Genomic DNA, 14082 nt, shown 5'->3' with positions numbered 1-14082 from the left:
AAAATAAGACTTAACAATTTGAAGTTATATTTTGTCAAATGTCAATTTGTCAACTACTTGCCCAACATAATGCAATTTGGATGCCATCCAAAGGGAAAGAGTTTCTCCCAATATTTTGCTAGCCAATATGTAAATTGTAATCATTAGTGAAGTGAACTAATGTCATTTTATGAAAAATTAAATTATGAATGTTACAATGAGCAAGTAGCTTCAATAGCAAGGCTGTTCGTATTTGGAGTCATACTTAGTACTAGTACTGTTTAGTATGAGCTACTATAAATTCACAAAGTTACTTGTAATATAATTTCTAATGTTAGTTTTGCAGACAATATGCCGAGATCACTTTTGTGAATATTCCCCCTTGTATACCATACAACTTCTTTTTCTTTTTCTTTTTTTGGAAAATGATCCATTTTTTTTTTACTAATTTCTTCTTTGATCTATTTTTTTTAGTGTTTGCTGGAAAGACTGTTATCTTCGTTTTTTAGGAGAAAATTTCATTGGATATATATATATATATATATAGAGTACGGCTAACGCGCTTCCTCTAGCATATGGGCCGAAATGCTTCCGGTGGAAAGTTGAAATTTCAAAATCCAAAAAGTCGATCTGAACCGTTCATCTTCTTCTCCATATTAATATCTGCTTGGAGACCAAATTTTACATTTTTCTGAAATTTTTTACTATTTATTAAGCCATTTTGAAAATCGCTGATCCAACGGTAGCTTCTGATTTTTACTGTTTGGTAAGCCACCGTTGGATCAGCAATTTTCAAAGTGGCTTAATAAATAGTAAAAAATTTCAGAAAAATGTAAAATTTGGTCTCCAAGTAGATATTAATATGGAGAAGAAGATGAACGGTTCAGATCGACTTTTTGGATTTTGAAATTTCAACTTTCCACCGGAAGCATTTCAGCTCATATGCTAGAGGAAGCGCGTTAGCCATACTCTATATATATATATATTTTTAAAAAAAAAAAAGAGTGTGAAAAGAAAGGTATCGAGGGACTGGGAGAATTTTGTTCTTAAAAGGCAGCAGAGGAACAAAATTGTCTATTTCCTGGTCGTTTTAGTAGGATCCGTATCCTCCCAGGTACCTGACTCAACAAAATTGAAACGAACGGCCCAGATTTAATATCAGCCGGTGTTTGTTGGGATGATGGAGGGGGCAGTATTATTTGTGCTTTGAGATTCGTGTCAAGTTTAAAATTCCAATTTTGGACCGTTCGATTTAATTGAGGAGATGTGAATTCGTTTTAGTAGATGAACTATACACCCAAAAGTTTGGTTATTATATTTTGTTTTGACTAAATAACTAAAATAATTCTTAATTTTTACTAAATAATTGTTTTTTCATGCATGAATAAAGGTCCGCAGTCCGCACGTTGGTGGGAAATTTTCACAAGATTTGTTCGCAGCTCTTTGCTCCATCGGTTTGTTAGATAATTTTTTGTCTATAATTTAAATATAAAATTAACAGAAAAGATCTGGTTTAATAAAATAAAAAATGGGAGTTATAGAATAACAAACTATAGTTGATGCGACCAAAAAGTTAGGAAAATAATTACAATACATGCTGTGTTATTTTTTGTTGAAAAAAAAAACAATTAAATAAAAAATAATAAGGATTTGATTAAGTAAAAGAATTCTATAATTATATTAAAAAAAAAACAAATCAGAAGAAAAACCGTTATCCATTTTTGACGTCACCTAAACTACACAATAACTTGAAATAAAAAGGTGTTATCCAAGGCACACAACAAGAGTGCACTATTTAACACAGAAAATTTGACTATTCAATACTGTCACCAGATTAATTCCTAACAGTTTTTGGATTAAGACAGGAAAAAAAAGTGAACTAAAAGCTGAAAGAGGAAATGCGCAAGCATTTCAACCTCTATAGGAAAGAAAGCTTAAAGCCTCACATAAATATGAACTATCAACTAATAGAACATTTCTTGATCTGAAGTCAAAAACGGGGCGAGAGGCATTCATCTGTTCAGGTTCTACTTCAAATAAGTTGATGCAATCCAGAGAAAAATGTATGAAAGGAGAGAAGTGCTCACTTCCAAGCTTCTTGCACCTCGCAAGAAAGGTAGAGGTGGTAATGACACCATTATGAATGTACCCACCATCCATGCAGCAAAGAATGATGCCACCCTGCCAAATGTTTCCCATTTGTTAACTTATTATTATCTTTCCATATTCAAAGAATGAAAACAAAAATTAAAAACTTGCAGAATCCCAGACCCCTTCATCATTTGTAAGAAATATCCCACCTCATGAGAGAAATTAAAAAATATAAATATATCCTTTTTAACGCCGTTTGTTCTATCCATAGTAAAGTACCCAAAAAATGTTATAACAGAACTTAGAAAATTTAAAAAAAAAAACAATATTATTTAACAAGAGATCATAAATCAAAGGGTTTAGGCTTCAAATAGACTGTTCACCAAGTTATTATGTGCCTTTGGATATAATTATTGCATTTGACAAGAAGTTCATTAACCTGTTTATTGAAACTGAATAATTGCATTGTAACTTTTATTCTACTTTTCACTTCTGTACTTGTACTTGTAGGATCAGCAATAATAATTAATGGTAACAGTACACTTCATATTTGTTATTCATCCAGGCCTAGTAACAAATCTTGACTAATTAGTTTTATCATTCCATCTTCTGATAACCTACACAAGAACCAAAGTAAAGATATTAAAAGGCCTTTTTTTAAATTGCTCAACCAACATAGGGCCTCTTTTGTAAAATGGTAGATACCAGAAAATAGAGAATACAGTGACCTTTTTCTAAACTCCAACAAAGCACAACATCCTTTGTAAAGAATTTTGGAATTGCTTAATAGTGCAAGGGGCTAAGGGCCTAAGCTCCCTTAAAAAAAAAAAGAATAAATAACATAAGAGAGATCGTACCCATTAAGAAATGCCCAAAGCCGACTCTTGAGCCGTTGATACAGGAAGTAAATGGTGAGACCCAGTGAAATTGCAACCTGAAAAGTGGGCCCCTCTTCCGAAGGAAATAACACAGTCAATACCCCAAGAGCAACAAATGCTATGGCATTCTTCAACATGACCTTTTCAGATGGGGTCTCAAATCGACTAGAGATGAACTTGAAAACCCAAGATTCAGAAGCCTCTTTGAACTTCTTATTGAGGTTGATTTTAGGGTTTTTTCTCTCAAAAAAGGCTTGCATGATGATCTTGTCATGGGCCGATTCAATTGCATCAACACTTGGTTTATGACCAGCATATTTATTTATGAGATAATTTCTAGCGGCTTGGATTTCTTCTTGGGATGCCTCCCGGCTGATCCCCAGTCGTTTGTATGGATCCTTGACATTAATTCGAGGAAATATACCTAAATATATTAGCTACTAATTGTTAGCACAATTTTATAAAATAATGACCTACAGAAATTTGGTTGCAGACATTAATGTGACTAATAAACTCCACATACAAAATATTACTCGGAACCATAAGAGTCAATTGTTCTTATCCTTTTTTTCAAAAATTATCCCAGGGTTATTGAAAAAAAAAATAACGCTAAACATTTCTAGTATCAGGCAGTATTTGGCAGCAAAAACTCACATGGTTGAAGATACTTGCAAGTATAATCCACAATTAGATACAGTAATGGTAAAGATACATTCCAACAAATGTTGACTGCTTATCCCCTAACATTTCCGTTGCTAGCTGTAAAATTGCAAGAAAATACTAAGGTTCTTTTATAAGATAATGCCGGGCATAATGTGTTTAAAAATCCTGGAAGTAATTTATAAGGTCCTATCAAATCCCAAATGTTGATGCCCATGTATCTTCTTGTTTTTCAAATTCAATATAGGACCAAAGTTCTCTATAAGGAGAGACTTACTGTAATCCTGAGACATATCACCAAATGAAGCCGATACATATCTCCTACTCTTCTCTGCTATTCTTCCTCCGTCAACAGAAGCATTTCCCCATCTCCTTTTTTATTAAACCATTAATTAGTTTCAAATCAAATAGATAACCATCGCATAAAGGAAATAGAAAAGGTGTTATTTTTAAAAATTTACCTGTTATTAAGAGGTTCAAATTGCAAAGGTCTCGCAGATCTCCTATCAAAACTCAAATTAGAAATAAACAGACGATGTGCGGTTGATACTTTCTGCGACACTACAAACGGATTTGGGATCTTTGGTGGATGACATGTCACGCCATTTATTGACATCTTCTTATGGTATAAACCTAAATAATATGTTTCAGAGAAATGTACTACTATTAGCTCTAATCATACCAGTAATTTAGATATAACACGGGAACACCGGTAATCTAGCAAAATTTGTAAGTTCAAACAGAGACAGAGCGAGTAGGTAGTCAGCAGGGTCAGCAGGGTCGCATGCTACCTCACCCCCGCCCCCGCCCACACACACACACACACACACACACAAACAGCCCCGGACCTTCTACTATAGCAAGCAATGGTCACTCCATTGTTGCGTTGTTACCATGGTTTCGGAAATTATCCGATTGATTATCGTGCGATTTTCCAAAACCCAGCTGTCAAGAAAAACCCTTGAATTGGGAAGAGACTCACCTTATGGTTACGCCGATTCTTCCTTCAAGTTCGAGACTGTTTGGGGATAGCGTGAAGAGTTGTTGATTTAAGAGAAAGAGAGAGTCGGCAGGATCGGACGGTTGAGGCGTTTGAGTAATAGGCTGATGAGGAAAATGGGTCGTGTATTTAGAGTGTTGTTAGGCTGTTAATTTTTATTAAATTAGGCTATGGATTTTAGCTTAAAGATAAAAATTTCAAATTTATATTTTGTAAAATAAAAGATTTTAGTTGGTGCATGCTGTTCAAAAGATAATTATATATTTATGTACTGAGATGTAAATATAAATATGAGTGAGTTTATGGTACTATGCATAATACGGATTAATATTTTTATTTTTAAAATTTTAACGGTTGATTTGAACCGCTCAACTTGATTTGCATATAAATATGTACTTGCAGATCAAATTTAATATTTTTAACAATTCTTTTACTATTTTTTAAGATAAGTAGAAAATCATTATTTTCGGATAGTTCATAATTTTAAAATTAAGTGAGTTTTTACCTATTTTAAAAAATAGTAAAAAAAATCTAAGAAATATAAAATTTGTCATGCAAGTACATATTTATATGAGAATCATGTTAAATGGTTCAAATTAACTATTAGGATTTTAAAAACTGAAATATTTAATATGTATTATTGACCAATCTGTGCTATGCATAGTACCATAGACTCACTCTATAAATATAATATATTTTTTTGTCATTTTTAATACATTTAAACTTGTTATTTTTTTCCCTTTTATTTTTTTTTATCTTCGATTGATAAAACATTTAAAACACTATATAAAAATTGATTACAAATAAACTTCAAATCATGCAGGATCTGACGGCAAAAAACTTAAATTAATTTATGATAAAGTGTGTTTGATAATATACCTCGATAGGAGGACTCAAATGCTTTTATTTTTTATATTTTCAGAATGCCTTTATTTTTAGAATTACAATAAGTTAAAATTTAAAATTTGTAGAATTACATGATATTTTGACTTTGTTTATTAGTATCAAGAGCTTGCAAAAGTATATCGATATGGATAAATTACGGACGTTTTGATATTTCAACTTATTAATTCATACAAAATCAACTAAAACATAGATAATATTTTATGTGTGCATATATCTCTATCTCTATTCTTATATTATGCACATAGTTGTCCTGATCCGCCAACGGCTAAGATTGAAAGATGAATTTTTGAATTGAATATTAGCCCTTCAATCACATAATCTGTCTTATTTTGATTAAATATATCTATTTTATGTGTAGAAGTCTAAATTTAATTAAAAACATAGTCGCCACACAGACTGTTATATGGTTTGTCATAATTAAAATTTCCTTATTTCTTCTTACAGCTATATTTGATTCATGCAATTAAATTATTTCCTTATTTTTTTCATTTCTTTCATTTAATTTCTCCTCCTCTATATTTTTGATAATGAAAATGGAAACAATCATATATTTTCGAATTTTGTTTAGATCTACTGTATCTTTGTGAATAAATGAATAACAGAATTATTATGTTGATGTTTACATTAAAAAAAAATTCTTGTGCTGATAGTCTGATAGAGGGTGTGAATTTTAACAGCAATGTTTTGGCTCATGTAGTGTTTAGGTGAGAGAGTTTTTAGAAATGATTGTTTGTCATTTTTAGTTGACAGTTCAATTTGTGTACGATACATAAAGAAGGAAACAATAAAAATATAATTTTGGCATATATCTATATAATCAACACATAATCTTTTCACATTATCTGAATATATTCGTTCATCGTATTCTTTCTCTCACCTTATGACTTTGATTTAACGAAACACTCACATGGCTAAAGAGAATTAAAACATGAAACTATTGAAGTCTTTTTTTTTTCAGAGTAAGATGAAAATGCTTGATTATTATTTTCGTATATTAATTATACACTTAATTTTTAAATAGTTAATCTAAATTGTTCAACATGGCATTTAATTAAAATGTGCTTTTAGATCAAATTGTATATTTTAAAACAAGTACTAACTTTTAGATATGTACAAAACCAATGATTTTTGTACTCATCAAAATAATTAGTAAATAAATTATAAGACCTCAAAGACCATTTTATTATGGAGAACATGTTGAGCAATTCATACCAGCTATTTGAACTTTAAAAATAAAGTTAAGAATGTGAGGCATGATTGGGGTTCAAGTACATTTGAACTTGGAAAATTATAACCATTATTTCAAAATATATAAACTATTGATTAAATAAAGTGGTAAAAAATATTGTATAATTTACTAATTAAATAGCTATATAAAGAGTGAGGCTATGGTGCTATGTATAGCATGGATTAGTCCGTACTACGGACCGATATTTTTATTTTCAAAATTGTAACAATTGATCTGAATCGTTCAACATGGTCTCTATATGAATATGTACTTGTAAACTAAATTTTACATTTTTAGAATTTTTGGATGGTCCATAATTTTCAGATTAAGTGATTTTTTACCCATCTAAACGAATAGTAAAATTTTCTAAAAATATATAAAATTTAGTTTACAAATACACATTTATATGAAGGTCATGTTGAACGGTTCATATCCACTATTACAATTAAAATAAAAAAAATTTCAGTTCATAGTGCGGACCAATACACGCTATGTATCCCATTGCCCCACTCTACTTCTAATAATGAAATTATATAATTATATGTATAAATAAAAAGATATAATATATAATTTTATATTTAATAATTATTATGTAAAAGTTATAATATATTATTCTGTAAAATAATAAAATTATATTTATTAATTTTGTGTATCTCTTCATATTATATTCAATCTTATAATATATTCCCGTTGCAACGCACGGGCACGATACTAGTAAAATAATATATATTACATCTAGATTTTATTTTGACATATAAATTTTAGAATTTTTGCTATTAATTTTTTTTCCTGACTGCTTGATTGTTGGTCCCAAAGACTCCTAGAGGAGGGGGGGGGGGGGGGGGGGGGGGGGATGAATATGAGCCTTTTTAAAATAAAAATATATAGTTTGTGATTCTGTCTTCTAACTAGTTGGTTTACAAAAATAAATTATTCATTTCTCTACTTATGGCGCACCCACAATAGCATTTTGGCATTTGCTTACGTGTACGGCAATAATAAGAATATGAACCATTTGCTCCCACAACTGATCAATTAGAAGACTAAATATTTTCTCTTAAACATGTTGCATAATTTTTTTTAATAAAAGATAAAATAAGTAATTTATAAATTTAAAATGCATTTTAATATTATAATTAGTCAATAAATTAAATAAATTTGTGAGTTTTTAGAATTTTATAGAGAATAATACATAATTTTGATCAGCAAAACTGGATGAGTGTGCGTCGTTTCGTTTTTTTTTTTTTGATTGATTACAACTCGTTGGTAAACTCGCATGCCCCTCTTGTGCTTTAAGCAGTAATCGAATCCACATTCTCTCGTAGGAGAATTTAATGTCATGACCATCTGCTCTATGCAATAGAGTGTGTGTTGTTTTGTATGGTACGTTTGGATTGAGAGTGAAGCTAGTGAGAATAGTATGCTAATTTTAAATTTGGAATAGCCGCTAACTTAACATTTCAATGGAATAACAAAATAGCTGCTAACTCGAGATATTCCTTGTGTTGACAATAGCGTTTTTTTCACCCAAACGTGAAATAGCAAGAATAGTATGCTAGGAATAGTCGCTAACCCAACTAACAATGCTATTCCTTGGCACCCAAACGCAATATTGCTGAATTGATTTTAACTAGGGTGTTCGTATGTTCACCGAGATGTTTGATGAGCTTAACTTTGAAATATATTATATCGGTTTTAAATGACAAATTAAAGCCGTTCCAATTCATTTATTTCACAGGTGATGAATTTACATTAAAAAAATTTAAGTTTTCGAATGATTTTAGTATAAAGTTAGGCCGTCAAAATTAGAAGGTTTATAAATTAATTTTAGTGCATTTAATTTTTAAATATTTTTTGATCACTTGACTTTATGCAAAATTAATTTAAAATTATAAAAATTTTACATACAAATTCATCACTCATGAATTAAATTAGTTTCAACAGTTTAAATTTATTATTTCAAATTAATTTAATAAATTTTAGAGTTACTCTCACCAATTATCAAACACCTTGTTGAGCTACAGAACACCCTAGTTCTACTCGATTTTAGACCGTTAAATGAATGTAAATTTCTCCGCACAGTTTTGAGTTTCGAGAAGTTCCGGGTCGGAGCGGAACCGGGTTTGAAAGCCGTAACGTTCTTATTTCGTTTCAGCCGTCCGATTTCCTAGGAACAAGTGCCGCTCGACGGCTCGAGGCACGAGGAGGATCAAACGGCTGATTGTAACCGTTGGGAGGGGATCAGAATGTAACTACTAGCGATTCAGGGAGCAAATAATTAGGTCATAAATAAATAAATAAAGAATCATGTCATGCTACGTCTGAGATCTCACTAACGCAGCGAACCACGATCCTCGATTTAACTTCAGCCGTCCGTTCTCTCGCCCGTTTCATAACCCTCGTGCCCCCTCATTCTCAACCCTGGAATTTCACCGTCTACTCTCGGATCATAGACCCCGGCATGAGGCCATTTACATTCAAACTCTAGGACCTACTGTATTTAATTATAATTTCCCCTAAGATATTTGGTGCGTCAGTGGACCGCGACTAAGCAATTATCCACTCTCTCCACTTGATTGCTTCCTTCAAATGGTTTTCGCCTCTTCCTGGTAAGATTAGATCCCTAAATTTCCAATGGAGCTGCTCTCCCAAATTTTTGCTTTGAACGGCTGATTTTAAGCTCTTCGCCGCTGAAGATTTACCCATGGATTGGTAATTCCATTAACAAAAAGGTTACTAAATTTCTACGTTTTTTTTTTATTATTTTGTGTGTGTGTGTGTGTATTTTTTCTTCTTTTCTGTGGCACTCTTTTTGAAAATTTAAATCACCTCAAAGCCTTGCAATCCCTATTTTGGTAGGTTGTTGCTCCTCTAGTGGTAGCTATTGGTCCTTTGTATAGTAAATTTCTACTAGCAACCAGTAAATAATACTATACTTATAGCTCCAGTAAATAAAAGTTCATTTCTGTAAGATAACCATGGATACAAAAATGCTTGAAGATCCTTAATATTCTTATTTGTGATTCTTTCTTTCTTTTACATAAGTAGCTCTAAAATTTTCAGAAACTGAATAACCAGTCACCATCTAAAGCTGACCCAAAATCCAATATGAGGCGGGAGAATCAGAAAAAAGTACCTTCACCATCAATGATGGACATTGAGGCGAAACCCCAAATTTATTGTGTGACTAGCCAGAATTGTGATCCAGTTGCAAGCCCAAATCCAGCTCAAGCATGGGCAGCTGACCCAATTCAAGAACCTTTCGAAGGCATGGAGTTCGAATCAGAAGAATTGGCAAAAACCTTCTACATTAACTATGCAAAGTGCATGGGCTTTCGTGCTCGCATAAGCAGGTATGGCCTGTCTAGGCACGACAACTCCATAATTTCTCGGCACATAGTTTGCTCTAAAGAGGGCAAGTCTAATGTAAACAGTGAAGGGAAGGCTAAGCGGCCTAGGGTTAACAGTCGGGTGGGATGCCCGGCCATGATCATAATTAGACTGGTCAACAGTGGAAAATGGATTATTACCAAATTTGAGAGAGAACATAACCATGACTTATCACCCCATTCCAAGGAGAAGAATGGTATTTCTGAGGAATACAAAAAGGTACTTCACAATAAGCTACATGAAGAAGCTATGAAGTTTGTAGCAGAGGGCTCGGTAACGGAAGAAATTTCCATTGTTGCCATTGCTGCACTGAAAGAGGCATCAGATAAAGTATCTCTGGCTAAAAATAATGCAGCTGAAAAGGAAGATTCAAGTGACTCAAGTTCATCTGATCATTCTAGTACAGAGTCAACACCAGCTGCTTCCTCAGGTACTATCATTAATTTCACGTTTCAATTCTCATTCATTTATACAATAGAAAAATTTATAAGGAAGCTCCTGGTGTTTTAGCATTTGTCTAAAAGCCCTGGAAAATTGAAAAGGTGGTGTCCTCTAGCAGCTTTCTGTCTGTCATGTGTATATTTCCCAGTGACTCTTGAATTTCATTTGTCATTTATGTGGGCGTTTGAATAATGCATTAATGAATCTTTAAATAAAACACTAGTCTCTTCTACTATTGCATTTGTAGGATTGCTTTATAAAATTAGTAAGTGAAATTAACTGAATATACACTGAATTCAAAGGACCAATGCATGTAGTTGAATTGAAGTTGTACATGGTAAAGTAACAGAAACAACACAGTTGATTTAGTACAAGTTATAAAATTTTGGTCCGCATGTACTATCTCTAAAGTATCAAGTCACATTCCCAAATGAGATCCTTAATTATGAGCAGAAAATATTTTCCCGCACTTGGACACACTGGTGCATTTTCTTTTGGGAATTACCTATCGCAATCAGTGTTTTCGTAACTAAACAATCAACCAATAGTATATCAGCAGAAAATATTTTCTCTAAATAGTCAAGGTCACATTTCCAAATGAGATCCTTAATTATCAGCAGAATTTTTTTCCACACTTGGACACAGTGGTGCATTTTCTTTTGGGAATTATCTTTCGCAATCAGTGTTTTCGTAACTAAGCAATTAACCAATAGTATATATTTATAATTTAACTCTTCGTTTCTTGATTGCACTTATCTTTGATTGCAGTGATATTCCTTTTGTTTCTGTTGCTATAATACTTGAAATCTTCTCACCATACTCTTTAACTACAGTTATGTTCAATTTGGGCCTCCTAGTCGGAATACCACTGTGGTTATTAAGCAATAACAAAGCAACTTAATTGAACGAATCAGAATGCAAGTTATAGGTCCTAAAGTTCCCCACAAAAGGGAATTTGTGGTGATCTTCAGTGGAAGGTGGATTTGTATTATAGGAGGGAAACTGTTCCCTTTTTTTTCATTTCTTTTTTCTTAGTCATTATTATTCTTTCCTTCATTTGCAAGTACAGAAAAATAGAATGAAGTAAAACAAGTGGAGGTCTGTCCAAAGAAGGAAATCCGGAAAAAGAAGGAATGGAGTGGTTTGAAAAAAATCTATTGGCTATAGTCATCCTTTCCGCTTAAGAAAAATCATAAATTATAATTTTTTTATACCAAATATAAGCAAAGAATATAAAAACATTGACAAAAGGCAACTGATCGAGCAATTGATGAAGTAGGGTCATCTTCATTGATTTATTCAGAAGAAAGATATATCAAAATGTAACTTTAAACTGAGGGAGGTTTGAATTAGAAATAGGAATTCAACTATTTCAAAAGCAATATAATATGGAAGTCACAAGGGTATAGGCATCCAATTAGCATCATTACTAAAAATTTCTGTAACATCAAACTTCAACTGAGCAAACTATTTTAGCAGAAAATGTGCCATTAATGATTTAAGTAAATGTCTAACAATTTTGCGATATTACTATATCTCTGAAGTCAACAACTTTCTCTGAGAAACAATTGAAATATATAACTTGCTGCCATTACTCATTGTTTTCTGTTGAGTTATATCCAATAGAGGTACTCCAGTTGGATTAGTTATTGATTCCTAGGTTTTGCTGTAAACCTTATTGATTATTTCCAATTGAATGAGTTTTATCTACCAAATGTCTTTGGCAATAGGCTGCTTTCACTAGCTGTAAATCAGGTTAAATTACAGTGAGGAAAAGTAGAGTAGATAATGGATAGAAGCATTCCATCCATTAATTCTTGTATATGGTAGGACTTTTCCTTGCATAACAGAAAAGATAATAAGAGATAGCATTATTACAAAAAAATAATAGATTGCATTTAACTTGAAGAAAATTTAGGGGATGAGAGAATGCTGGTAAGAGAGATAGGGAGAACCTGGGGCATCCGGACAATGCTGGTTAGGGCTTCCATGGGGAAGTCACGCTAGAGAAAGAGTACAGGGAGACAAATGTAGCAGCAGCAAGAGAGGAAGGTTGCTGGGGAACATGCTTTGCGGGCAGAAAAACATGCGGAATTGGGCAGTTGTTGCAGAAACTATATTTGTCTGCTTTTGCCAAAATTTAGTAAACTCCATGATTTGGAGGCAATTTTGGCATTTTTGAAAATGTTCTAAATTCTAAATATTACTAAAATCTTTGTTTTTGAATAATAAATAAGTTCTACTTTGCCTTGTATTAATAATATTAGCTAATGGTGAGGAGTAAATCTGTTACTTTCTCCTGCTGTAGGAGCTTTTTTGCAAATACTGAGAAGTATAGGGTTTACTTTGAACTCTCTCTCTCTCTCTCGCTCTGTTCACTCATTCCTTTCTTTCATGGGGTAGGCTGGGGGTTTATTCTTTGTGTATTATATTTCTAACTTCATAATATCAATGTTATCTTCCAGGTGGATCCCACAAAGCCGTAGCCACTCCCATCAAGGCCATACCAATATCCTCCAGACCTGCTAACCCTGGATCATCACCTGCTGATGCACAGAGTAATGGTGCACCAGTCCCAACACCAGGCAATATTCCTCAGCCAACCAGTCTTATTCATGCCACTGCCATTGCTTGTGGGGCGCGGGTTGTGCCACCGAATCAGGCCATTTCTATCGTAAAGGCTATAGAGGCGAAGATAATGTCTGGTAAGGCCATTGTAGCCAAAGCACCTGTTCTTCATAAATGCAAATCACTGTCAGGCGAAACTACTAGAGAAGTTCATGATGTCAATGAAAGCAGAGAACATGATTGAGGGGTCTGGTAACCTGGAAATTGAAGCTGTAAATCCTATAGATTTGACCATGTTAGTTGATAGAGAGGACATGATGTGGCAAATAACCTAGTACAATAACCCCTTTTTACCTGTTCTCTCTTCCCCCTCTCTTTTTTTATTGGAATTGAATAGTTCTGATGTAGATTCTTGTAAATTATGCTTCGTTTGGTGGCAAAAGAGGCTAGCTGAGGAGTAAAATTTGCAAAAAAAAAAGTTGATGACATGGAGATAAAAAATTTCTTAGCTTTTGTTTATAGATTGTTGCTATTTAAGTTTTCAGGTTCTAATGTTGCCTTTAGATGAGAACTTTTGTCATCATATCTGCATAGGTTGATTAGTTTATTGACAAAAATGTTTACGCTTAACCTAGTTCCGGATGTAGGTCTGGTTTGGTCCCGACTACTACAAATTTGAACTATAGTACTGTTCTTTGTGGGGGCATGGTCCTCTTTCGGGCCTTAAATGAATTAACTCATCGGTGTTGTATGCTGCTGTGGTAATAAGTGAAGTGTATATTGGTGGTCTATATAGTATGTTTGGATGAAATGAGAATAGTTAGAATAGAGGGCTATTTTAGAATAGAGACTATTTGGAATAGTTGAAATAACTGCTATTCTCTATTTCTCGTAAATGTTTGAATAAATACTATTTGAAATTGTGAAAAGAGAGAAAAAAA

At 32.9% G+C, this 14082-nt stretch overlaps 2 protein-coding genes across 4 annotated transcripts; one reads left to right on the top strand and one right to left on the bottom strand.

The window, feature by feature from the left end:
* Window positions 1-1773: 1773 nt before the first annotated feature.
* Window positions 1774-4717, bottom strand: LOC144547250 (DnaJ (DUF3353)). Of its 2 annotated transcripts, none has more exons than XM_078295838.1 (5): window positions 4591-4717; window positions 4070-4241; window positions 3886-3980; window positions 2928-3372; window positions 1774-2160 (listed from the first exon to the last, which is right to left on the bottom strand). In XM_078295838.1, exons 2-5 carry the CDS (start codon window positions 4222-4224, stop codon window positions 2007-2009), a joined length of 849 nt encoding a protein of 282 aa, XP_078151964.1. In that variant the 5' UTR covers window positions 4225-4241; window positions 4591-4717; the 3' UTR covers window positions 1774-2006. The 2 variants fall into 2 exon arrangements, with proteins under 2 accessions (XP_078151964.1, XP_078151965.1); XM_078295839.1 differs by lacking the exon at window positions 4591-4717 and adding an exon at window positions 4457-4480.
* Window positions 4718-9289: 4572 nt separating this feature from the next.
* Window positions 9290-13678, top strand: LOC144547249 (uncharacterized). 2 transcript variants are annotated; one of them, XM_078295837.1, is made up of 3 exons: window positions 9290-9474; window positions 9806-10562; window positions 13039-13678. In XM_078295837.1, the coding sequence occupies exons 2-3, from the start codon at window positions 9851-9853 to the stop codon at window positions 13383-13385; spliced, it is 1059 nt and encodes a 352-aa protein (XP_078151963.1). In that variant the 5' UTR covers window positions 9290-9474; window positions 9806-9850; the 3' UTR covers window positions 13386-13678. The 2 variants fall into 2 exon arrangements, with proteins under 2 accessions (XP_078151963.1, XP_078151962.1); XM_078295836.1 differs by having other exon boundaries at window positions 9297-9454.
* The last annotated feature ends 404 nt before the right edge of the window (window positions 13679-14082 follow it).

Source organism: Carex rostrata, chromosome 31 (genome assembly GCF_964058835.1).
Source record: "Carex rostrata chromosome 31, lpCarRost1.2, whole genome shotgun sequence".
NCBI lineage: Eukaryota > Viridiplantae > Streptophyta > Magnoliopsida > Poales > Cyperaceae > Carex > Carex rostrata.
The sequence above is the reverse complement of the archived record's forward strand: the minus strand, read 5'-3'. Positions and strand labels throughout refer to the sequence as shown.

Bases quoted from the DNA above. Each gene is read 5' to 3' on its own strand.
- LOC144547250 (XM_078295838.1), bottom strand. From the start codon at position 4,224: ATGTCAATAAATGGCGTGACATGTCATCCACCAAAGATCCCAAATCCG. The intron at 3,981-4,069 runs GTAAATTTTTAA...TTAATAAAAAAG, and splicing joins TTTGAACCTCTTAATAACAG to GAGATGGGGAAATGCTTCTG. The intron at 2,161-2,927 runs GTACGATCTCTC...AACATTTGGCAG, and splicing joins CTTTGGGCATTTCTTAATGG to GGTGGCATCATTCTTTGCTG.
- LOC144547249 (XM_078295837.1), top strand. From the start codon at position 9,851: ATGAGGCGGGAGAATCAGAAAAAAGTACCTTCACCATCAATGATGGAC. The intron at 10,563-13,038 runs GTACTATCATTA...GTTATCTTCCAG, and splicing joins AACACCAGCTGCTTCCTCAG to GTGGATCCCACAAAGCCGTA.